Genomic DNA, 24,558 nt, shown 5'->3' with positions numbered 1-24,558 from the left:
AACGAGCTGATGTGGTGAAAACCTGCCGACTCTCCGCTGAGTGTGACTCGTCACCAAACTTCGGTCAGAATCTAACTCGTTTAACAAAGACAACCAACAGCAGCAGCACCTTCCTGGGTCCGACGTGGGTGAGCTCCATCACATTCAGGGTGTAGTTGGTGCGATGTCCTCGCTCGTCAAACTGAACCCAACCTGTCAGCCCCTCCAGACGCACCTGCACACACACAAACGTGTTAACACCAGTTGGTATTGATGTGTGTTATGCTGTATATTTGGGCGTATTTGTACCTGTTGCAGTGCTCTCTGTATGTCGATGCCCTGTCCCCAGGGGGCGGGAGGGTTTGCAAGACACTCCCCTGCATTGCCACGACGAGATATGTCTATCCGTTGCCGCCGGAGGTTCTGAAAAGCCGTCGCCATGACGCTGACGCCATCGTAGGTCAGAGCTCCTGTGTACTGAGGAGGAGTGTGCATTCATTGTTATTGTGTCACTGTTAGTAGTGAAGCCAAAGTACCTTATAAAGCAGAATACGACTGTTTACCGTTCACTTTATGAAGTTACTGCTAATGCTAACACAACATTTCCTGCTAATGCTGCTTCACTTCAACTAAACACAGGAAGGCTTTTATTGTGAAACAATGCCAGATAGATGACGACCTGAGTTTGTTTGGCTGCACTGAAACCAGACACACCAACTGCTCTTTAAAAGGTCTGGAAGATGTTAAATGACTCAGAGAGTGAGCTTCTGTGTCTCAGATTTTGTTTTTCAGATTTCTTTAACGGTTTGAACTTGAATGTCCGGGACGTCATGTCAACTCTTGATGACAGAAGAGTCATAACAGACCATTTTGTGTTTTCTCCAACAGCCTGGTGTGGGTGGATGGATCATCATCCATGATTAAAATCCAACTGACATTAAAAATGTTTTTGGTTTATTTTTTTCCCCCTCCACATATCTGCTCCAACAATCATATCCTGAGCTTTGCTCTGAGTAACATTTTAAACAAAAATGAGGACATTTTTATTTCATATTTTCTAGTATCATGATGGCGCCTCTATTTTTGTATTTATCAGTTTAAAAAGACACTAGTATTCGTCTAGATGGCTTCCATACACCCTATCAATAACATACAACAACATACAAGGGGGTAGGGCTGGGCGATTAATTGAATTTCAATTTCGATTTCGATTTTGGCTTCAATCGATCATGAAAACAAGATAATCGTAATAAAACGATCATTCTGTCGCAAGCCGTGTCTTGTGTGGTAAATGCGGCGAACCCTTCCATCTCCACCTGTGCACTCCGCCCCGCCCCCGCCTGAAAATGTTCGCTGTCAGCCACGCCGGTGCGTGTTGCCGGTGCGTGTTGCCAGTGCGTGTTGCCGGTGTGTGTTTTGAAAAAACATGTAGAAGAAGACGGTAGAAAATGGCAGAAATGCAGCCTTTGGTCGGGAAGAAAGGTAAAGCGAATTCTGTGGTGTTGAAACACTTCAGTTTCGAGGAGTCTGAATCGGAACAAACGAAGATATTGTGCAAGATATGTCGCGCGACCGTGTCTGCACTTCAAGGGAACACAACCAATTTATTTAACCATTTAAACTCCACACACAGTTATACATGACCAAGTAGTGAAGGAACAAAAAAACTCAAAAATGAAAAGCTCCTCGACTCCTGCCACGGCCACACAGTCCTCAGTTAAGGACACACGTTACAGTGCCACCGCATATCCACCCAGCTCCCACATGCATAAAGAAATTACGGATGCTGTCACATACATGATTGCCAAAGACATGTGCCCTATCAACACCGTCAGCGACCCGGGGTTCAATAAACTGATTAACACACTTGACAAGCGGTATGTGTTATCATCACGTCACCATTTCAGCAGAATTGCGCTGCCTGCCCTTTATGACGAATGTCGCAGAAAAGTTTACAAGAGAAGTGTCAACAGCGTTATATTTAGCCACCACAGTGGACCTATGGTCGAGCCACACCGCGATAGTGTTTATTTTTTATTTTTACATATTATTCAATTCATTTCATTGATATATTTTTCTGTTATTTATTTGCATTTTTCTTGTTTTTCAGGTCAAACTCATCGTGTTAAAAGAAATACCAGAGTTCAAAGTTCAATAAGTGCTTGTTCTCAAATCAATGAATAATCGTTTTTCATAATCGTGATTACAATATCAATCAAAAAAATCGTGATTATGATTTTTGCCAAAATCGAGCAGCCCTACAAGGAGGTTGCCTTGGTATTTTAATACAAAACAAGAAACAGAGTAAGAGAAAAGAGAAAGAAAAAAACAAGAACTTTAGAGGTCAAGAATTGGGAGTATGAAATGGAAAAATAAACAATACAATATATGCAAAATATCTAAAAAAAATTGTAAATCATTTTGTTTTTTAAGCTGCATAGTGTTTTCAATGAAGAGAAGGAATTTGCAGATTTTGTGGTGATGTAGCTTAGAGGCTCTTCACACTTGGTATCAACATCCATCCTGAGTGATGCCCTCACGAGGGGACAGTTCTAAGTACAGGTGTGAACACCTTCTATGTGGTTCACTGTAATGTAAGTGACATGTTTGGGCTTTGTTAACCTCCCAACGTTTGCAGCAGATGTCTGTGAACACACCGTCTGCTTCAACTGATTGAACTAGTAATCACAATATTACAAGACTACCTTAAAATCGCATCATTTTGAGAGTTGTTGCACAAGGTGCCTTCTTGTAAATCTTGTGAAAAGGGTTATTGTGGTGCAGCATGACTGTACCAGCCTGTCTGCTTCTGTGTCTAAGGTGTGTCTTACCTACCAACTTTTAGCAGCTGTTTAAACTTACTGTTTGAACTGATCTCTTTTTTATGTAAAAACATCATGCTTATTTGTTAAAGAGTTGTATGTGTTTATTTAAATATTGGGCCAGAAAGTGAGATCTGATTACAAGTGGTCACTCGAGACGAAAGTTAATACCAGGTGTGTACTTTAATTTATGTGCATCTCTGAATGCAGGACTTCATTTGTATTGGAGCATTTTCCCAGCCTGGTATCAGTACTTTTATTACTGTCTGTGTTTACCTTGAGTTTCCTGCGAGCAAGTTTGAGGTCTTTGCTGTCGAAGTCCAGCCAGTCCTGGTTGATCTTCTCCACAGCTGGATCGGACCGGTTCATCAGCTGGAAGCCTGTCACGTTCGGCCCGAGCTTCTGGAACTCGGTCATGTTCAGGTCCATGAAGCCCTGACGCACAAACACATTTTTTCATTGAGTGAACTCCTCCAACAAACAATGATGGTCCATGTTCCTTCCAGGAAATAGACAGACTCACCAGATTGGCCAGGATGTAATGGTAGTTCTTCAAGTTTCTCCTCTGAGCAGCAATCTGAGCGAGAGAAAAGTCAGAGTAAATGATATGCTAATTACATTTTTCTGATGTTTCTAATGATGATAAAAAGCATCCATTACGCATTCATCACGCTCATCTGCATGTGTGTGTGTCTGTGTGTGTGTGTGTGTGTGTGTGTGTGTGTGTGTATGTACATGTGTGTGTGTGTGTCCTCTCAAACAGCTGCTAATTGGCAGACTCAAATTCGGCTTTGAGGAATTAATTGCCCATCTTCACTATCAGGAAGAGATGGAGAGAAAGAGAGAGGGAGCCTCCTCAGATTGATGTCAGACGACAGGAAGAAAGGAAAAAGAGGGGAGGAGAAAGAAGAGGAAGGGAGAAAAGAAGGAGAAAAGAGAGGTTACGCAGAGGAGGAGGAGGAGGAGCTGAAGGAGGGGGAGGAAGAAGAAGAGGAGGAGGAGGAGGAGGAGGAAGCAGGTGTCGGCTCCCTCTCTGGTCCAGCTCCTAATGAGCATCAGTCGATGGACGTTTACTAACACAGCTGGTCTGCAGCTCTGAACGCTACCCGCTGCAGGAGGATAGAGGGAGGAAGAAGCTGTTTAAACAGTACTCCTCCTCAATCCCTCCATCCTCTTCACTGCCTTCTCCTTCTCTCACCTCCTATCCTCTGTATCACTTCCTTCTTGTTTGATTTTTAAAGGTGTGAGCTAAATGCTATGTTAACAAGGGCCAAAACTAACGATAATTTTCATTGTCGACTAATCTGTTGAATATTTTCTTGATTCATCAATTGTTTGGTCTACAAAATGTAAGAAAATGGTGAAAAATGTCAATCAGTGTTTTGTCCACAACCCAAACATATTCAGTTTACCGTCACAACGGAGGACAGAAAACAGGAAATGTTCACATTTAAGAAGCTGGAATCAGAGAGTTTAGATTTGTTTTCTTTTACAAAATATTCAGTTTGATTAATCGATTATCAGAAAGCAGAAGCTTGGTTTGTAGCGCTAGTTGGCTAATGTTAGCTTATGTAGGTGAATGAACATGGGAGATGTTTTCAGGTGTGTTAGTTTTAGGTTTAGACCGGTTTGATATTCAGCATTTTCCGATTATCATTACTGGTGATTTTTCTGTCAGATTGACAATAAAATACGTATTGAAAAATGTGCTACTTGGCTCTGATGCAGCATTCTCTCACTCAATGTCCCGCCCGCAACAATAGCCTATCTGATTTGTAACATGTCACAATTAATAACCTTAAAACAAAAAAACTCTCTGAATCTACAAAGTAATTACCGTATTGACCCGAATATAGGACAAGGTTTTTTTCAAAGAAAATTATGTGGAAAAAGTGGGGTCGTCTTATAATCGGGGTCTAACCGTTGACACATGCTGATAGTTGTCTGGGTCGCTACATGACCGCAACAGCAGAGGGCGCCAGCTTATTGTAGAGACGTCACTGACACTGTGGCTGCGGTTATCTGTCAATCACAGCGGAGAAGAAGTGACAGGAGATGAAAAATGGAGAGACGCGGTGATTTTACAGAGCAAAGTGGATCAAGTGTGGCAAGTTAACAGACATCTGAGGCGGAGCTATGATGCTGATTTTAAGATAATGGTGATCAATGCAGCGGAGGCGCCAAACAACTGTCAGCCAGCCAAGAAATATGGAGTTATGGAGTGTAACGTCTGAAGATGGCGGGTCCAAAAAGACCGTCTGAAAACGCTAACAGTAAGAGAAAAGCTTATTGTGGTCCTCTAAGCGGCCGCTTAAGAGATTGACAGGAGGGTATGTGAGTTTGTTATTGAGAAACGAATTTTGGTTATCAGAGTCTTTTTCTGAAGCTTAGTCTTGAAAAGAGGGGTCGTCTTATAATCAGGGTCGTCCTATATTCGGGTCAATACGGTAGTAACTTAATGTATCAAAGAAATGTAGTGGAGGGGAAGTATAAAGTAGCACAATTTCGTATCTGAGAATTGTGCTTGGAACAAGTTTCAAGTTGCTGTAAATGAACATCAGTCCAAAATATCTGTTGTCAGTCTCCTTAAATTCTAATATTTGGTCACAGTATTGGCCCATGAAATGCCGGATCAGTCAACTCCAGGTAAGTATGAACATAGATTTCTGCAACAGTCCTGAAACGCTTAACTGGATGGAGACATTCTTGAGACCCAGTTGACAATAATACCCGTGGAAGTGTGGACAGGGCCTTGGATGATAAATAATCCTCCTGCTAAATGTCAGCATGTTAGCATGCTGATGTTATTATTTAGCTCACTGTAGACTTTTTACTAATTGTGGTTTCATAACACTATCAATCAAAATGTTACTGATCTCAAAATATGGCCGATTACAATATACAAATTGCAAGAGATTACATTTGATCAAATGTGTGACAATGATGTACTGTGGTGCTACAGAGATGTTCTGACCAAGATATATTTTTTTTCCAGATGTAAGAAGGCATGTTTGTTTGGTAGAGACCAACAAATGTGATGTCATCATGATTCGTCTTTCATCATTCCCACTCACTGTGAATCATGTTGCAGTCGCACATGCACATTTTCAGAGACTTCATAAATTTTGTCCAAAGCTTTTTCGTGACAATTTCACTGAACTTAATTTTCCTTAATTTTAACTGCCCTACTGAACAACCTGTCAGCTCGGATCATCATTATCACCCTGCAGATCCAAAGCTCCACCTGATACACTCACACTCACATTCAACTCAAATAAATGAACCAAAGTGAAGTCAAACTACGGTCGAGCACAAACACCACCTGATATTTTCGCCCAGGCCGCACGAAACTAAACTAAACATGAAATAAAGTCAGCTGAAGCCAACAGCTCCATTTCACAGATCCAAAACAGCACCTGATACTTCAGCTTCTGTAAGCCAGCTGGAGTTCAGCAGGAAGACGAGTTCCCCAAATGATGGCTGTTTTCTGGCCAGAGTTTACATATCCTTTCTTCCTCTGCTCTCTACTGCTGCCCTCTCTCCCTCTGCTTCTTACAAACTTATCCAGAATATTCCAAAACATCCTTTTCCTTCCTCTCCTGCCAGTCAATTAGCAATGAAGCTGAAATCAAAGAATTTAAATCAACACACGGTGAAGCAGCTGCGACTGAAGAGCAGAAACATTCAGCAGAATATCCTGCAGCTCTAAGGGATTGAGAGCAGAGTGTAATCAACAAAAACACAACAACACAAAATAACTAAAAGTTTGTCTGTTTCTGTCTGTTGGTCCATGATAGAAATGAGATGTGGATGTAGGAGACTGTGTTGCTGTGAGTGTGAACACCTGGTATGATTTTCAACAACCAGCGCTGGAGTCAACAAAACAAGCCCAACCAAGAAATCCTCAGAAAACAATCAAGAATATTACAAAGTTTTTCAATAACTCATGAGCTATAGTGCACTATGATGACAATGATTGTCATGATCCTTACAAAAATGTCTTGTCACACTTGAAAGTCCCAATTTCAAATGTGAAATGCAATTTTAACATTTAAAGTCAAAAGTAAATAATGTCACATGTGAACTTGACATTTCAAATGCAGTGTTTCCCACACATTATGATGTGGTTTTTAGTCTGCCGGTAAAACCAACAAAGAAGAGGGCGAGGACAATTCAACGCAGTTGGCTGGACTTTAATTTCCTCTGCAAAGAAGACAACTGGCCTCATCATCGAGATCAAGCCCCCACAAAGAGTGCCAGGCCTTGAATCCAGTTTTTGTCGTAGCCAATACGTGCGTATTGTGAAAGACGTGTCTGTAAAACGATAACAAAAGCCTCACAACCCCTGCGAAATGACTCATTTTATTGTCAGAATTTGGTCAATCCGGGTCCAATAAAATTTGGAGAGTGGGCATTTTATCCCCATCCAAGTTAGCCCAATCTCCAACCGGGAGTTAGCTGACTCGGTCGGTGAAGTCTCGAGTGTGCATGCTCTATGACACTCCAGCTGGACAGCCAATGCCACAATCAAAGTCTGATTCTGTGGGAAACACTGAAGTGATTGGCCTTTTTCACCCATGAATACAAATCTGGAGAGTTTTTTTCACAAATTTAAATCCATTCATATAGTATTGACTTGTAATGCTATCACAACAGTGGCATATGAAGATGCAGCGGCCGGTACCTTCTCGATATTTAATGCTACATATTTATTTTTTACCGTCATCATCAAGAAAAGTTGATGAACAGTGATGTTGTCATCACTATCTTGGTGCTGTTGTATACAATTATCCTCACACAGATTGAGAAGACGCACTACATGTATCTGTAATTGAATAACTGAAATTACATTTAACATTTGAAAATACAATTAGGGATAAAACTTATCTTCTTTTTTCTAGGAGCTCTATGAGAAAATACTAGGCTTGTTTGCTCCGAAGCAAGAAAAAACAAAAACAACTGCTTACAACCCTCATACTATGAGAGATGGTATATTTTGCCATAATAATACTGCAAGAAAGAGGATGTCCACTGTGATGTTTTCGGATCAGACTCATATGATTTATTGACATGTGGATCAGTGAGTGTTTTACCAGGTTGAGGATTGAGTTGAGCCGTTCCAGCTCACAGTCGATGATGATCTGAAAGTCCTTCTTATAATCCAGATCTGTCAGCAGCTTGATGAAGGCGGCTTCTGTCAGAGTGTCCAAGTTAACCGAGGTGACCTGCCAACTGTGCTCCGCCGCCGTGTCCAAGATCCTCTGCAGCACCGACAGACCTGGGAAAGAAATAAGATGTGAATCAGTGTTCACATCAAACTATTCTCATGTGAATATAATCATCAGGACATGACGAGATTATATAATTGACGTCAAGACATTTGATGATTTAGATCATTTTCAGTTCTTTAAAATTAATACTTTTGTCTCCTATTTCAGTGATTTTATTCAGTCCACGAAAATTTACGTTTTCACCTGAAGTGTCTGAGAAAAGCTCAAGCTCTAATTCTAACTGCCAATAAAACTGCAATTGTGTCACATCTATTTCTGTTCAACAAACAACATGTACATCAGATATATTTGTATTTTCTATTTCATCTTGCTTCAGTCTGCCCGGTTACTTCTCAAAGCGCCTCTCCTCTCCCCGTTCTGCCTTGTTAGCAGGCAAACACACAACCAACACTGAGACATTTTTCATGTGTGAGACTGAGGAGTGGGTTTTGAAGAGGCTGTGGCTTCTCAAACTGAATGTCAAGCTGTTTTTTGTTTTTTTTTTCCAGTGGAATCAAACCCTTGTGATGTTTGCTGTCTGCCTCAGGCTGGACTTGGCCTGGGTTTAACTTCAAAAAGCTGCTACACACTGAGTTGACGCAGACTCGTGATGGTTTTATTTTTGTTTAAGCGGCCTGAGTTAATAAGAAAAAATAAGTACTGGTGATGATATTGAAATATCTCAAATGAGATTTATCTGTGAAGCTTTTCAGGGCAACATTTGAGTCTTTTATCTTTTGCATTTACTCCCCTCCTGAGCTGTAATCCATTATTTAAGCAGAAAAAAAACCCAAGCTCACACAGTCAAACTGTCAGCAGTAACAAAATACACCAACTTGGCTTCATGATAAAAACCTGGAAGACCTGATGCAGGGAAAAATAAGACTCTGCAGCGATGCTAGCAGCTCTGTGAGGCTGTGAGCTAACTGCTGACACCGGCACAGGGAATTTTACAGCAATACATCGGACAGCTGTGTAGATTTTCAAATAAAACCAAAAATTTCAGTCAGTCAGGAGTACTTGCACAAGATGTCATGGCAATCCATAAAAAAATGATAAGATATTTCTCAATCTTATGTCTCAATCAAACTTGTGGAACAAACTGTACAATTGGCCAACATTGACGTCTATCCACCTTATTCCTGACTTCGTGGGTTTACCCATGGTTCATAGCGGTATTCGGTTATGCTCTTCCGGTTGAACTGGCTGACCTCGGTGTTTACGTTAACGTAGCTGTCATGCTTGCTCTAAAAACCGGCTTTTAACACAAAGAAAGCGACAGAATGGATAAAAATCGGCGGTGGATACACAGTACAGATGTTTTAATAAGTCGTGAGGACAGTTCTCACAGTGCCTCACCCGTCAGTTCTCACGGAGTAGGCAGATGACATGAAGCATTAGCACGGCATTAGCCCGACGTTAGCGATGTAGCTAACGTCGGGCTAATGCTTATCTTATATTTTCTGAAGATGTTGACGGCGGAGAATTACGCAGTTACAAAAGCACAGAAGCATACAACTACCTGCACAGTAACAAAATAGGGAAAGTACTGTTGAAGAAACACAGCGAGTTTATATTTCTGAAGGCAGCAGTAGCGCCCAGCCAGAGTGTCAATCAAGCTAAACATACAGCGTGGACAATGCTGAAGGAAAGTGAAGCCGTGGAGACAGGCGGCTGCTCGGACGTTGCCGGGTTAGGAAAGTCATGCAGCAGCTATTCTGTGGAAGATATTCATAAACCCAAATATTTATTTTAATGTCAAAGACGCGAGCCGCGCTAGTCTCCGTTCCTCCTTCCTCAGCATGGCGTGTAGGGCGCAGGGCAGGACAAGTTTGTCTCAGTGGTTGATGTACTATACGAAACGTTTCTGAAAAAAACTTCAATTTTCATGAAGTGTTGTGGCAACCAACAACGGCACATGTTGTACCTGAGCTCATTTTTAAAACAATTTAGCACTTATGACCTAACGCTAGTTGTTTAGGGCTAGCTTAGCAACAGCGGCCATCATGCAGTTGCAAGGCAACCGGAAACAGAAAACCGCAGGCGGAAGTAGTTATCTGTCATGGCAGCCCCCATAGGCTCCCGAGGAAACAGGTGGATAGATGCATTTTTATTTAAAAAAGCAGCTCTGCAAAGTTTTTTATCCTCTTTTAGTTTTGGCTTAGCAGCACATTTTCTGTCTGGTTGAGTCTCAGTGTTTCCAGCAGCTGTTTTCCTCAAAAACCCTCTGATAAACCCTCCTTAGACTACATGCTCAGCACCAAACAGCAGACAGAAAAAGTCCCTTTTTTGACCAAATACATCAAAGAAAGAAGAAAGGGAATTTGGATTTAATTTACCAAAAAAGCTGTTTAAATTATGCAAACACACAATCAGAACAATGTAGAATTGTTTGAAAAGGCATCTATCTGAGGCACATTAAAGAGATATTCTAGGTCTTATTATGTGGGGTTTGTATGCGTTACAGTCTTTTTCTTTGACACTACATTCCACTTGTGCGTAGGAATATGGACGTTGTGCGGTTGAGGGAATGCAGTGCCAAAGGAAAAAGCTGTTTGACAGCAACTTAAAGCACCGAAAATGTTCAGAACATCACGTACACTTAAATGGATATCATTTTTAGGTGGGACTTATCTTCGGTGGTTCAAATGTACATGTATCAAAAGTACAAGTACAAGTAAATGATACACAAATTTACATATATGTTTATACTGTATACTACGAGTAAACTGATTATGAGATCAGATATTCCGAATTTGCGGGTTATAAGAAGCAGCGTTTTTAATCTGATCGCTGAAAAAATGTATCGATTAAAAAAGGTGCTACTTCGGGTCTGTTGCAGCAAGGGGCCTTTATAATCTTATAAGTTAGTAGTATTTTAGGTTTTTTGTGAGGTTTTTATTTAAATTTTTCCAATTACACTAACAAACCTCAGATGGGATATTTTTGACATATACAGCTAATTTAATTCCAGCAACAGCCATAAAATCAGATTCTTTTATTGATGTCATTATATTTATGTATTTTATTTATCATAACTGTGGTTAAAATGTGGTTAGGATTAAGCAATTAAAACAATCTGTTTAGTTCAAGGAAAGATTTTGGAAACTCTTATTAAGAAAGCAAATCTTAATTTCAGATATGAACTTCAGTCTCTTATAACAAACGTCAAACTCTTTTACACCCATCTACCACCTCTGGCATTGGGTGTAAACTGTGAGCTAACTTGTGAATGTAATTTTAAAAGGAAGATGGTCTGGATTATCATCTGTCTGTCCCCTAGTGGTAAAAAAACTAAACCCATTAATGCATCAGTCAATGTTTTCCACTGCATTTCTACATCCTAACAGGCAGTTTTTGCTCTGTGGTTTGAAACCCTATGAGTCAACACACAGAGTAATCACATCAGCATTTTACATTATACATACACCCACCCATCCACAGACACACACATGCACATATATATGCACACACACACACCGCGTTCAAAAGACAAGTCAGCAAAATTCAGATAGACTTCAAAGAGTAGAGAGAGATGAACAGAGACACAGTGAAAAGGGAACTTCAAAGATACTGTCTGGCGCACACACACCGCGACACCTCCTCCAGGGTTATTACCTCAGTGTGTCTCAAAGTCAGTGTGTGCGTGAGTGTGTTTGTGTGTCCTTCCCTTGTTCAGACTCAGAGAACCCAATTATACGACACACTAACTGCAACTGTACTGTTTACGCTGCAACAAAAAGACAAAATATAGCGCATATTAAAATTCCAGCAGGCAGATGGAAATCACAGTATTTGTGACTGCATGGTTGATGAATGCTGTCGTCAGAGAATGACGAGAGAAAAATGTTGTGTTGTTAGAAAGCTAGAGCAGCAGTATGAGTCCATGAAGACGTTGTTTTTTTCTGCCAAAATGGTGCACCGTGAATAATAGTGCACGCATGCTTTTGTCACATTAAAAAGAAAAGCGTCCTTTATTAGAGATTGGGGTTAGTCCTAATCCGATCCAATCAACTCAGTCGCCAGGATATAAAATCAGCAGTAACGTTTCCTGCAAACCACAGATATGTCCAAGTTAACATCAGAGCCAACCATAGACACGGTTAGCAGTGCGAGTTCAGCTCAGAGTCTTTGAGTAAAAAAGAGTCACTACAACAAAAATGCAAATTCCGATTGTCACGTGATTTCCGGAGACATAAGATAGTTCCAGGAAGTTCTTAGCCGACAATTTAAATACATGAACACAGAGAGACAGAAGTATGATATTTGGCAGTTCTTAGTTAATACATGATTTATTCATTCATTGATTTACAATAATGGTAGTGCTGCTGGTATTTGCAGCTAACTTCTAGGAACTACTGAGAGGCTCTACAATCCACTATTGCTTTGAAAAAAAATGGTTTACTGGAGTAAAAGGAGCAATCAGAGCAGACTGGGCTTCATAGGACAGGGGGCTTAAAGAGGCAGGAACTAAACTGTGTGTTTGGCACGATAAAACATTTAGAAGACAACTTAGTATACGTCCAAAACAATACTTGTCCTTTAAAGCATCTTTACATTATAATTTCATAAATCACATATGGCTGAAATGTTGTGCTGCCTACACACTTCTTGCCACGTAGTGATTAATCACTCTGCTGATGTAGAAAAAAAGGACAGCGAGGATACTTTGCTCGTAATTGCTGCGATGTGACAAGAGATTATGTGATGACCTCTGACAGGTAACTGCTCATTAGCATCCACACAGTGACAGTGTTTACAGCTGCTGAGAAGGCTGAGCTCTCCACACACACACACACACACACACACACACACACACACATACACACACACACACACATGCATGATGAGCAAAACAAGTCAAGTGTGTGTTAATGATAATGTATAACCTTCAATTAGAGATACAGCAGAGCAACGCACCCACACTGACAGCAAGAGAAACAATGAGAGATTAAAGATACAAATACAGGAGGTGTAAGAGAGAAAGACAGAGAGGAAGGTAAAGCAAGAGATGGAGAGAGAAAGAGGAGTTTTATAAATATAGACATTACTCTGCTCCCCATTCTGCATCTAATTTACATTAAAATCCTGCATGCATTTACTATTAATGCACAGAGGAGAGGAGAGGAGAGGAGAGGGGAGGAGAGGAGAGGAGAGGAGAGGGGAGGAGAGGAGAGGAGAGGAGAGGAGAGGAGAGGAGAGGAGAGACAAACAGGGAAATAGAAAGTTAAGATGAGGCCGTAAGAAGGAGGAGGGGGAGGAGGAGGAGATGAGATTGTACCAGTATGTTTCCACCACTCCCAGTGTTTTCTGTCCCAGTAGAGCTCTTACAGAGAATTACAGCATCAGCCTCCATCTGTCCTTTGAAGCCCATTAAAATACTTCTGTGTGCTTGATACAACACAGGGATACAACAGTGCCAACAAGGGGCGAACTCAGGAACAACCCAGGGAAAACACAGGGCCAACTCCGGGAAACATGAGTCCAATTCGGGGCCAACACTGGAAAAAACGCAGGGATAACATGGGGCCAATTCAGGGACAACATGGGGCCAACTTAAGAAAATGTGACTGACTCAGGGGCAACATCAGTGCAGTTCTAAGATGCTCATTACAACATTTCTGTCTGTTTGATACAACACAGGGCCGTATTAAGGCCAGGCCAGGACAACAACGGTCAAATTCATGGCTAACTAAGGGCAAACATGGGGTCAATTCAGGGACAACAGTGACCCAACTCAAAGCCAACTGGAGGGAAAACTTCTAGACAACTGAAGGATCAAATCATCAAGACAAACACAAAAACATCTGATGTGTTGATGAAAAATTAAAAAAAATATTGGTCCCTTTTCATTTGTTTGCTCAAGTGGAGAAATGGAAGATAACATTTAAAAAAAACTGTCCCCCTCTACCTCACTTTGTTTGTGCTCCTGCTTGAATATGCAGATAACAGTGTGTGTGTGTGTGTGTGTGTGTGTGAGTGTGTGTAAACGTGCATGTCTCGTGGCTAACAGAGTGTTCACGAGACATTAGTCTAGTGATGCAGCAGCAGCTATGTCAACCACAAAGTCAGTTTTATGTTCAATTACACATGGTCTCTGGTCATGCGAGTTGATGCTGTCCTCTCCCTGGTTTTCTTAGCAGCTGCTGTCTGTCTGGCTGTCTATCCTGCTGTCCCATGTTTTGTTTTGTTTTATTTTGAATCAATAGAAGGGTTGACTGAACACTGTGCTGTCCAGTACAACCACGTCGACCACTGGAGAATAACCGCCTTGCTTAAAAGAACCTTTAAGATGGGCAAGAAGACAGGAAAAAGACCAAAATAAAAGACTGCAGCCAAGGAAAGAGAGGAACATGTAAAAGCTTTCTCAGTCCTCTGGACAGTTCAGGAAACAGAAGAAGAAGAAGGTGAGAGGAGGACAATAAGCAGGAAGAGGAGGAAGGAGGACAGTGTTCATTGCCACTGTAATCAGATGTCTTGTGACTAAGAGATTTTACTATCTCTTACTATATGCTGAACTGATACGAGGAGAAGGGAAAAAAAACTAAAAATTTGTTGAAGACATTGTTTTACAAACTTTATAAAGTTCCTCTTATCTCAACAATTCACAAAAATGTGTGATTTGTTTAAGGGAGTCTAGGGCTGAGTAGTAGCCACCTCAAATTCCTCACAGAGGACAGAGATCTGATCTCGATGAGGATAATGAGAATGCATTAAAAATACCAGGTGTAAACACAAAGGCAAGATCGAATCGTTTTTTATCTTAATAATGTATCCAGATACAGATCCCTTTTTAAAACAAGGTATACACTGGGTGTTTCTTCAACTGCTTTCTTGCATTTCATGCTGTTAATGAAACTGTAAACAGTGACCGGCAAACAACAGAGGAAAGCTCTCACAGAAAATATCTGCTGGCTTCACCAGAGGTCCGGACATATTGGCTGATTGGCTCCAATGAAAAATCAACGCTGTAGAAAATGTCAGTCATAAAGAGTCACCTTCTTCTAGAGGTCGAGATAATTTACTTTGGACTAGTATGGGTCCAAATTAGGAGGAAGTAGAGGAGGAAGTAGTGGGAGAGGAAGTAGAAGAGGGGAGGGAGAAGAAAAAGAGGAGGAAGAAGGGGAGAAGAAAAGGAAGAGGACAAAAAGGAGAAGAAGAAAAAGGAAAAGAAGAAGAAGAAGGAGAAGAAGAAGAAGAAGAAGAAGAAGAAGAAGGAGAAGACGAAGACATTACTTTATTTCTCTGTAACTGTTTCCAGGACTCAGTTGCTGTACATAGAGCAGGGTTTACTGCAACACCGTAGCCATGGCAACGAGACAGGACGATAATTATGGATGAGTCTGGTACAATCATTTCTTTATCTGTGTGTGTGTGTGTGTGTGTGTGTGTGTGTGTGTGTGTGTGTGTGTGTGTGTGTGTGTGTGTGTACTGAATGAAAGTCAAAGCTGTAAGTTCATTATGCACTAAATGTTTGGGTTGTTGATCTGGTACGCATCTGTTTAGTGTTCACATACACACACGCACATGTTGCAGAGTCTTATACCAGCAACCAAGGAGAAAAACAACACTCAACAACACTCAACAACGTTTAGGAGGAGAGGAGAGCAGAGGAGAGGAGAGGAGAGGAGAGAGGGAGGAGGGAGGAGGGAGGAGGGAGGAGACAAGAAGAAGGAAAAAAAGTAGAAGAGGAGAAGACGAAGGAAACGAGACAGTGACACAAAATTCTCCTCCACTACTTCTTTATGCCTGTCTTCCTTCTGCCTGTGAAAATTTGATGTCTGCTTTATTCTGGTAATAAAATTCTTACACAAACATCTTCTATTAGTTAATGTGTTTATTGATCGTTCTCTTTAATCACCACCGGGGGCACTGTGTTGTTGATGCGCAGACGTTGATGGTGGACATAAACCAACGCTGAGTTAGAGGCTCTTGGCCTCAGGAAAGCCCTTCTTCCTCCACCAAATATCTAATGTCTCCTCGGCAGATGTTGAGGAGCAATAACATTAGACAGACTGCACCGCCGGGGCAGACAGTTACGCACTATTACACTAGATAGACTTCTACCAATGGTTCCTGGGCAGATGTAAAAGGCAATAAGATTAGACAAGAGTCTGCCACCAACTGTCAAATGGACTATAACGTCAGATCACAGGCCGTGGGGAGATACTAGACCCGGCTGAGAGGGGGAAATGACAGAAGTAACTGCCAGTTTTTTCTAATTCTCTAAGTTAGTTTGTTTGTTTGTTTGTTTGTCTGGAAGAGCTGGAGGTGAAGTCTGAGCCAGAGGAAGTTCTCAGTGCACAATTCACAGTTTGTGTCTCTAAACGTGATTTTTTTTTTTCTTCTCACAGTTTGGGAACTTCCTGGCTGTCAAGCAGAAGAAGAAGATGAAGACTGAGAGTTTCCTGTCAAACACGGTCATTATGTTCGCTGACGTTCCTGCACTTTCTGTACAGACTGGTTGAAAAGTTTAAAAAAAAACTGCTGCAGGTGTTCTGCAAAAGTGTCTGAATCTGTTTTTATTACTGGTGCCGGTTCCTTCCTTCATTAAACGTTTCCATCCACCTGTTTTTATGCACATGCAAAAAAGTTTTCACACTTTACTTGTGACTTCAACATCACCTCCAGTGAAGAGCCGAAAACTTCAGATCTGTGTGGAGCGATTTGAAGACTGTAACCTTCCTCATATTAACATATGAAACGACCACAAATGTCATATTTATGTTGTGTTTTCCATCGTTTCACCTTTGACTGAAGATCTTTTAGTTTTTTGTTGGATCACTGACTAATTAGCTCCACCTGGCATTTATTTCCATCAGCCAATTAACTCATATCCATATAACAGGAGCAGATGGAACAAGCATCTATTTGTCATATAAAACAGAATTTTGGGGAATTCTGATTAATTATTAGCTATTTTTGAACAGAAACTTTTTAATTTTTAATAATAAAAATCTATTTTGAGCTTGTTTTAGTTCAATGCTCCTTAGATGAAATCTTATTGTTTATTTCTAATTTGAGTTTAATCTTTTCCATGCTGTGGCTCAGACTGTATTAAGTATATCTGGACTTCACAGGCTTAAGGTGCTGGATAGAAGTTTGAGGGGTTTTTTTTTACTTAACTTATCCAACAATCTTATCTCCATTTTAATGAGCTTCGTAAATGTGAAGATTTGCTGCTTTTCTTTGTTATTCATGACAGTAAAAGAAAGGTCTTTTGGTTTTAGACTGCAAAATAACATTTTTAAAAATTCTTCAGCATGTTGCAACCTAGGGATAATAATTAATAGTTTAGGTTACCTTATTCATCAAATAGTGTTTTCAATTTTCCTGAGGCCTTATATCAAAGACATGCCTTTATCTATGATTCATATTCTTTCATAAGTATGCTAAATAATATTTTTAAAAGCCTCCACATTTTCTTTTTTGTTTAACAGTAATATATTTTTTGTCAATAATTATTCCAGTCAGTTCCTTTTTTTTTTTTTTTTTAACACATTTTTGGATCCCTTTTAAGCTATCAAAAATTAAACACTTCCTTTAGATGTTTCACATTAAAAGCCTTCCAGAGGGTCAGAGGACACAATCACTTTCCCTTTTAATTTTTAAACATCTGATGGCAGCGTTAAGTTTAAAAAAAAGTTGCTTAATTTTTAATGGAAAAATAACCAAACACTGCATAGTTTGAGAGACTGCTTAAGGTTACTTACTGTTACAACACTGAGATTTTATAATAAGAAGTAGCGGGCTTTACAGAGGCTAACAGCTATTCAAATTCTATTCTTATGTAAATTTAAATTCAAGCATGTGTCAGCAATGAAGACAAACATTCAGCCACCGCATCCTCATATCACACTGTACAAACATCACTGCTTCCTTTATTGACATGGAATGCAGCCATCAAACTAAAATCTCTAAGATGCATATAAAAGTAATCTGAACTGTGTCCTCACCTGAGTCGGAGCTGTACATGTAGACAAACTTGATCCAGTAGAAGTGCTCCAGCAGGGCCATGAGGGGCTCCTGAAGCTGGGGCCGCAGCTGCAGGACGAACTGGTTGTTGGTCTGAACGGGGAAGGACGGTGTGACGAAGCAGACGTGCAGAGAGCCGCAGAAAGACATCAGCATGTTGACTGTCCGCCGATCGTACAGACCCATGATGGCGTACACGCCCTTTGAGAACTGAGAGCAGACTGGGAGAGAAGGAAACAGAGGAAGAGGAGAAAATCAGGGAAAAAAGGTTGTTGTTTAACCATTTGTCAAAAGACAGAAGCAGAACTGATATAAGTGTTGAAAAAGGAGCAATTTACTCAGAAGTAAGGGTGGACGATTTGGTCTTAAAATGATATTTTTAGGTTATAGCACAATACACAATATATATCTTAATGTTTTGAAATCGCCCCTCAAAAGCACTTTTTGTCCCTCACAGGGATGATTATTGGAACTTTCATAACATATAAAAACAATGAGATTTTAGATCAATAATCATCAGTAATGTGGACATAATGCCAATGGGGGAAAAGACTGTTAGTGCAACTAGAACAGTCTGGGAAGTTTAGAAAACCACATCAATTTACTGTATTGCAGCCTTTAAAACCAGGAGAAGAAATCACCACATTCAGTCTCACATCATAGTAACTTTATAATACAAATAATCTGCTGCACAATTCAACTCATATTAAGTGAACAGTATTATAAGACCACAGAGACCATTTTCCGACATGAGGGTGTGCATTATTTTTTAAGACAGCCCCGCAGCGCAAAAGCAGTGTTGAAATTTAGCTGTCATAACTGGAATTCTGACTCTACTTTTCGATCTTGACTAACGTTTTTTAATGTATCCATTTACGTAATCGATAAAAGGCCATATATATATATATATATACAGGGTTCTCCCCAGACGGTGGAATAGCTGCGCCGCTATACCGCTAGGTCAGCGCCACTATACTCAACAATGTTAGCTGCTTTATAGCGGGTGTTTGTGGGCTGCCACGGTTGACGGTGACGAGCGTCCGTCCGTCCGTCCGTCCGTCCGTCCCCCGGTTGACGGCGAGGATCGAGCGAGCGTCCGTCCGTCCGACAATGACGGTGACGAGCGTCCCCCCCCCCCCACTGATATATATATATATATATATATGCATATATATGCATATATATAAACACATATATGTTTATTTGTATAAATAGTACATTTGGGATAATGTAAGCATTCAATTCAACAAAATATAATATAACAAAGGTCTCAAAATTTAATACAGAAATCTTGCATATTATACTTTTAACTATTACATTTATGGTTTGTATTTGTATAGTCCTGCTATATATGTGGTGAAGTAAGCCCTTGTTATGTTCACTCCAACATCCACAGAGCATAATACACCTCTATCATACTTTTTCTACCTCCTCATCCCTCCTTCTCTGTCAGGATGTATCCTTCCATCTTCCGCCCTCTCTTTCACCTTCTGTCCTTTTCTTTTACATCTTCCTCTTTCCAATAATCTAATTTGTCTTGTTGTCTGTCTTGTTTTCAAGCTCCAATTCCTTTTTTCGCCCTAAAGTCCAGGTTACCAGACAAACCAAAAGTAAAATATAGTTCATATACTTGTTTTTCTGTGATCGCACTGAATGTCACAAACTTCTTGTCTGTCACAGAGAGATGGAATTCATCTTTGATGTGGTTCAATCAGGTACAAACAGAAACAAAAGAGGCATGTGTTCGTGGAAAGACATAGGAACAATATCTTTGTAAAATGTAACTATATTCTATTGTTGAGAATACCAACTCTTTAATAGTTTGTTCATTTTATTAATTACAGTTGATATGAATGTTTTTTGAATATATTTGCCCCAGCCAGACAATAACAGTCAAGCTTTACCCCAAACCGTGACATCTCCCTCATTTTGTCACATTTTTAGGCTGTTTATCTTTTCCATTTTAATTAACTCCACTTCATCTCTATTTAAGACAACATACACACTGTCATTTGTCATGCACATTTATTGTTTTATCTGCTTTTGTCTGTTTTTTTAATCTGCACGCAGCACAGAAAAGCAAAATCTCAAATTGGTAATAAGCTAACAGATGATAAAGTGCTCTTATCTTCATGGTAGACAGACTTAATTTCTGCTGCTGACTTATCTGCTGCTGTGTAGCCAATAAAGTTTCCTGTTTCACACAAAAGGCCTCCACATGGTAAATCCCCATACACACAATGGCTATAATCAAATTACTCTTGCAGGGCTCCTTCACAGCCAGGGATTAAGTCTTAAGACAAAATAATACTCTCTTGCTGAGGCGCCACAGTAGTTCAGTGAATCATCATCTTATTTTATGGTCTTGTGGGTACAATCCAATTTAAACTGTATAAAACACGTCCATACTATCTGTGGCTTCACCTGCATCATGCAACATCCTCATTTGGACAAAAACAAATGAAACTTGAGTGGAGGAGAAATACCCAAGAGGTATCCAGCACGACTAAGTAGGATAGTTTAAGACACCTGTCAATCAAGCACCTCAAAACATACTCCTCTTGACGGCTGCATGTCCTCTTAATCATTACTGTCTAAACATCAACCAACCTTTTTCATCAGTTTTAAACGTGGAAGAAGTGCTCAGATTTTGTACTTAAAGGGATAGTTGGGGTCTTTTAATGAGGGGTCGAGTGAGGTACTTATCCCTAGTCAGTGTATTACCTGCAGTAGATGACCGCGGCAGTCAGACGGCGATGTAAAGCAACGAAATGATCAAAATATAGTGTATACTGTTCAACCTGTCTGCAGGTTAGATTTTTGCAACAAAAATTAAAGCTAAATTACAGCACAAAGAAAGCGCATCTGCCCTTGTGTAAACAAAAGGAAGAGGCTTTGTTTACCTGGTCACTATCACCCGATAACATGGAAATTCTATACTGCACAAGAGAGAGAACCCATTGATGGAGGTGAAAAGGGAGAGGGATAGAAACCGAGGTAAACAAGAGTGAACAGACGGGCATTGACTCTATGGAGAGCACTCCAGTGTTGTGTCGAAGTCTGTTCCCCCGTTGATACGTGTTTCCTCTTACCACCGAGACTTGAGACGCTTCAAAGCTGGCATTCTTTCTACAAGAGCAGTCAATAACAAAACCTGCCTACTTATCAATACTACCAGGTGCTTTACTCTGCCTTTTCACAGCACTGAGAGCAGGGTTTCTAGGTCAAACTGGAATTCTAGCCATGTTGCTAACAGCGCCAGTGAACAGCTAACATTCATCATTTCTAATTTGTTGATTATTTTTTGCATTGTTAACCACCTAAATCAGTGAAATAACTATCAATCCTATCAGGATTAGACAGATGTCTGCATCTATTCTGTGTCTGTATGTGTGCGTGTGTGTGTCCTTGGTGCAGCCTCACATCCCCATCGGCCAGCGCTAACATGCTAACAACAAGCCTGGCCCCTCAGAGCAATGCTAACACTGGAAACAACCATTCCCTTTGGGGCAATGCTATCATGCTAACAATAGATGTTTGCCTTTGGGCAAATGCTATCATGCTAACGAGGTATCTGTCTCTTAGCATTAGTGCTTCTTTCCCACTGGGACGACAGATCGCTCCTTCATCAAAGAGGGTCAGGCAGCAGAGAGGCGACAGATGTTGTGAGCCTTGGGAATCTTTGTGGTTATTTGTGTTTAGGTCAACAACATGATGGCAGTCAAGATGTGCAACCTATGAGATAAAGTCAAGCTAATTGATGTTATAAATACATGAACTACTGTTCTTCTGTAATCAACGAGCTCTGTGAGTTCATGTATCTTATTCTTATTACTTGATCATTATCATTCAGTTTTTACTCATTGGAATCATGTTTTATAATGTATCTTAAAATATATCACAAAAACACAATGAATAATCTTTACTATTATCATCACATAAACTTTTGATGTTGTGTGGATAAAAAAACGACAACCTGTAAAGCCCCATTTGCTTGTCTCTTTTTCTGTAACTGTTATCCAGCCTCTTGAACAGAAAGATGACGACCCCATTCTTACTCCCTCCTTCAAAGTTGTGTTTGTTTTAACAACAGTGGGAAAAACTCTGAAATTAAGGCGATTAAGAGGTTTGGAACAAGGCTAGTCTGTTGGTAAGTGCTTTTTAAATCACTTTAGGTGGAACTACACAAGCAGATTCTCTCTGCTTCTAGTCTTTGTGCTACTAAGCTAGCCTAAAAACATCCAAACAAAACTAAAACTGGCATCAATCGATATTCTATTTCACTCTGTTAACAAGAGAACTTCCCAAAAAGTTGATATGCTCCTTTAAGTACAGGATTTGGAGTTCTTTATTAACAACTGAATGCAATCGCATTTTGCAATTTTAATTTGACCTGCCGTGGCCGATTAAAATACATTTACGTCAAAGTCTACTGAGGAGCAGTTCTGGAGCTTTTTAAAATATAATTTTCCTGTTCAGTTTGCCAGTTGTCACTGAACTACAGATCCAAGATTTCAAATATATCATCTATGTTGGCTTAAAAGTTGACAAGTTAAAAAAGAAAATTTGGACAGCCAAAATTGCATTATAACTAGAAAGCTGATTCACGGAGGAAGATATGGCGAAAAACTCCAAAACAGTTCAGCTGAACATGTAGTAGGAAGTCAGGTATTAGCTTTTAGTATCAGCCTACAATTATTTCTTAATACACAACAATAAAATTAAACAAATCAAATGTCTTCTGTTCTCTGAGGGAGGTACAGTACCTGCTACATTTAATTAATGCCTGAAATCATTAAATAATCCTGTTTTTTGGTCGTGACATCAATGATGAGAAAATCATCACACCTTCTGTCGTCATCACTGATGTTTATATCAATATCGATGGAGACAAATGTTCAACAAGGACACTCATCATACCATCGCGCAGACAGATCCGACCTCGCCTCGTAACCACTGAGGGTCCTCTAGTCACACATCTCGCTCCTCCCCACCTGAGGCTTTTAGACAGAGCTTTATTTAAACACAGCCCAGAGACGACGCCAAGCGCCACAGGGCCCACAGCTGAGACCGAATCTACCCACAGAGCTGTTCATCCTCCTGACAACATCCGTCCATCCATCCATACAGCACATCTGTCTTTGACAAATAATAATCAAAGGAAGACTGTTCAGCTGAGGGGTATTGGTGGGCAATTGTGAGGACGTCTTATAACCAGAGGCTTTCACCATCATCATCCTCCACTGGCTCCGTTCACGATGACCCACGGCTCGACTGCTTTTGCTTCTGTGCTGAAAAGACGAGACAGGGCGGCCCGGAGACACACATCCAGCGATCAGGTCAATGTTTCACTCCGTCGTTCTGCATTCCCATCACGGACACTTTTCGCTGTCGCTTTCCCAGAATGACACGCAGCAGGGTCGGAAACAGAATGAGCCGTCATCCCAGCAACAAACACTCGATTGTGACATTTATATTGGCTGTTTGTTTTGTCTGAAGTGACTTACATGTGAGTGCAGCGGTTGATTCAGGTTGAAGTCTGTGATAGCTGACATTACAAGCAGCCAGAAATAGAAACGTCAAAGGTCACAGACAATACATCGGAGAATAGACAATACATGGTGAAGTCACGGATCAATTGTCATGGGGGAATTCAGGTCAATTATAAAGAGATTTTTCTAAAGAGATTCTACTCTCAAAGAAGCTTTCACCTGGTTAAATAAAGGAGATGACTGAAACAAGTCCAGCTGCCCACGATACAGCACTCAGAATTAGCATGACCTGGATGACTGAGAACCTTCATCAACAACTTTTCTCACTGTTCATTCACATTTCAAGAGTTCCTTTTTGTGTCACCCTTTTCACTGTCCCAAAGTGAATTTAATGTGAAGTGAATTAAATTTGTGAACTAAATATTATTAGCATTGAAAGTACTTTTAACTCCACACTGTACTAAGCTGAAGTACTTCAATACATTTCACATTGTCACATACAGCACTGTTTTGATGCCTCAAGTTCTCCTAAACAGAAACTCTCCATTAGCTTCGTTAGCTGTAAACTGTTACCTCTGTAAGTCTTCAGCTCTGTTCACTCTGTTAGCTTGTTAGCTGTTAGCTCCCCTAGCCAAACATACAACTGTGCTGCCCTCCAGCTGCTAACAACTAACAGCTAACTTGCTCTCTTGCTGATTTCAACACAGAATGATTCTTAATTGATTTTGCCACAAAAGGCCAGGAAATCCTTGAGCATATATTTGTTGAAAATAATAGAATAGAATAGCACTGAAGTAAAGCTTTGCTCTGTAATCTGCTTCTCCGACAACAAACTGCGGACTAAAACCTACTAGTCTCAGTTCCATGAAATCTTTTCTATTTTTCTTTATTTCCATGAAATCCTCACATTTGATCACGTTATGAGCAGCAGCAGACAATTTACCATAACCAGAAACCGCTACAGACCGACAAGTCTATCTACAGATGGTGAGCCGCCAGCCTGTTGATTTTTTGGGCAAC

General features: G+C 40.4%; 1 protein-coding gene across 9 annotated transcripts in view; it reads right to left on the bottom strand.

The window, feature by feature from the left end:
- Positions 1–24,558, bottom strand: part of gria1b (glutamate receptor, ionotropic, AMPA 1b) — a 75,441-nt gene that overhangs the window by 25,838 nt on the left and 25,045 nt on the right. For 8 of the 9 annotated variants that reach the window (XR_003986335.1, XM_030437170.1, XM_030437169.1 and 5 more), the window contains exons 3-8: positions 18,028–18,267; positions 7,895–8,079; positions 3,325–3,378; positions 3,078–3,236; positions 289–456; positions 110–214 (exon numbers count right to left, since the gene is read on the bottom strand). Coding sequence is in view for 8 of the 9 variants with exons in the window: in XM_030437170.1 (XP_030293030.1) it covers positions 110–214; positions 289–456; positions 3,078–3,236; positions 3,325–3,378; positions 7,895–8,079; positions 18,028–18,267 (911 nt within the window). In the remaining variant the exon portion in view is untranslated. Of the gene's footprint in view, positions 1–109; positions 215–288; positions 457–3,077; positions 3,237–3,324; positions 3,379–7,894; positions 8,080–18,027; positions 18,268–19,465; positions 19,627–24,558 lie in introns of all 9 variants that reach the window. The other variant, XM_030437168.1, reaches the window with a different exon arrangement.

The sequence above is a fragment of the Sparus aurata genome, chromosome 13, assembly GCF_900880675.1.
Source record: "Sparus aurata chromosome 13, fSpaAur1.1, whole genome shotgun sequence".
Classification (NCBI taxonomy): Eukaryota; Metazoa; Chordata; class Actinopteri; order Spariformes; family Sparidae; genus Sparus; species Sparus aurata.
This window is presented reverse-complemented; position numbering and strand designations above follow the sequence as displayed.